Source organism: Aplysia californica, unplaced genomic scaffold, assembly GCF_000002075.1.
Source record: "Aplysia californica isolate F4 #8 unplaced genomic scaffold, AplCal3.0 scaffold00367, whole genome shotgun sequence".
Lineage (NCBI taxonomy): Eukaryota > Metazoa > Mollusca > Gastropoda > Aplysiida > Aplysiidae > Aplysia > Aplysia californica.
Genome location: NW_004797637.1, coordinates 284,147 through 285,670, shown reverse-complemented (window position 1 = coordinate 285,670; position 1,524 = coordinate 284,147). Strand labels below are relative to the sequence as shown.

The window sequence follows — 1,524 nt, the reverse complement described above, 5'->3', positions numbered from 1 at the left end:
TCTCTCTCTCTGTCTCTCTCTCTCTCTCACACACACACAGATCTGAGTCTGACTCACGTGTGGACGGTTTTTTAAAAACCGTATGTCGCCGTCTATCTTCCGAGGTGTTGTCTCCATCTCAGCCTGGTTGGCCCTGGTCAATAAATGGGTCGAGATCAGTCGCTCCCTAAACGATCCAAAGTGTGTCGACTGAGGGCCTCAGACGCTTAGAATTAATTATTTTTCTTGCCCCGGCCAGGATATCCAACAAGGTGGTCGGCCATTTGTGTACCACGAGGTCATTGACATGGGCGGCGAGGCTATCAAGGGATCCGAGTACTTGGATGTTGGGCGTGTCACAAACTTCAAGTTTGGAATAGAGGTCGCCCGTTTGTTCAAGTAAGTTTAGCAGTGTCACAAACTTCAAGTTTGGTAGAATAAAAGTTGCCGGTTTGTTCAAGTAATTTTATGAATATAATAGCCTTCAAATTTGGAGTAGGTGTTGCCTGCTTCTTCAAGTAAATTTAACAATGTCATTGACTTCAACTTTGAAACTGAGGTTACTCGTTTATTCAAGTCTCTCTATCTCTCTTTCTCTCTGTTTATTTATAAGTCTGTCTGTCCTGTCTGTCTGTCTCTTTGTCTTTCTATCTCTTTGTATCTCCTTAGCTCTCCCTAGCTCTCTAGCTTTCTGCCTCTCTATCTCTCTGTCTTTCACGTGCACTTTATCGCACTCAGGCACTCTCTGATAGATGCACTTATCCATACACATAAAAACACAATCATACATGCATACACATTCACATACACTAACACACACACACACACACACACACACACACACACACACACTCACTCACTCACATGCGCACATGCGCACACACATACACACACACATACATACACTCTCTTCGAAATGCCCCATAATACTGTGACAAGTATGAGTTAAAAACTCAACAACTGATGAAACCTTTGGGAAGGATATTCACATAATTTGGATACGTCGTAAGTTTTCTCTTCTATTTTCTTCTCTTTCATAATGCTTGACCAAGTATTCCGTTTTAACCCTATCCGTACTCCTGGGGTCATTTTATACCACAGGGGTTGTATTCTTCACATTTTAGAATACTTCTAGTACGAACATCTCTTTGAAACTTTCAGTATTTAAAAAAAAAACACACATTTTGACAGACTGCTATGCAAAGCGTACATATTGGATTAACGAGTAAATTTCCTCTTTGGAAAGTGGTTGCACACAGTTCCCCTTGTCGTACGGGTACAATAGTAAAACACGACGTACGGATAGGGTTAAACAAACGTTCTAAGTGTCCAGTAAGACTCGTACAAAAAAGAATATCGTGTCGTCCAGGCATCAGAACGCATTAAAATTCCTGGGCAACTGGGGCCAGGCCTGGGGCATGGAAGCCACGGGAGATGTCGTCAACTTTGTGGACAACCACGACAACCAGAGAGGTCACGGAGGCGGGGGGAGTGTACTCACTCACTGGGACCCCAGACCCTACAAGGTGAGAAGGTACACACACA

The 1,524-nt window shown here is 43.4% G+C and overlaps 1 protein-coding gene across 1 annotated transcript in view; it reads left to right on the top strand.

The window, feature by feature from the left end:
* LOC101860510 (alpha-amylase) overlaps window positions 1-1,524 on the top strand; it is a 17,784-nt gene that overhangs the window by 11,029 nt on the left and 5,231 nt on the right. Inside the window, exons 6-7 of the mRNA XM_005103316.2 lie at window positions 239-378; window positions 1,349-1,505. Of these exons, the coding sequence (XP_005103373.1) occupies window positions 239-378; window positions 1,349-1,505 (297 nt within the window). The remainder of the gene's footprint in view (window positions 1-238; window positions 379-1,348; window positions 1,506-1,524) is intronic.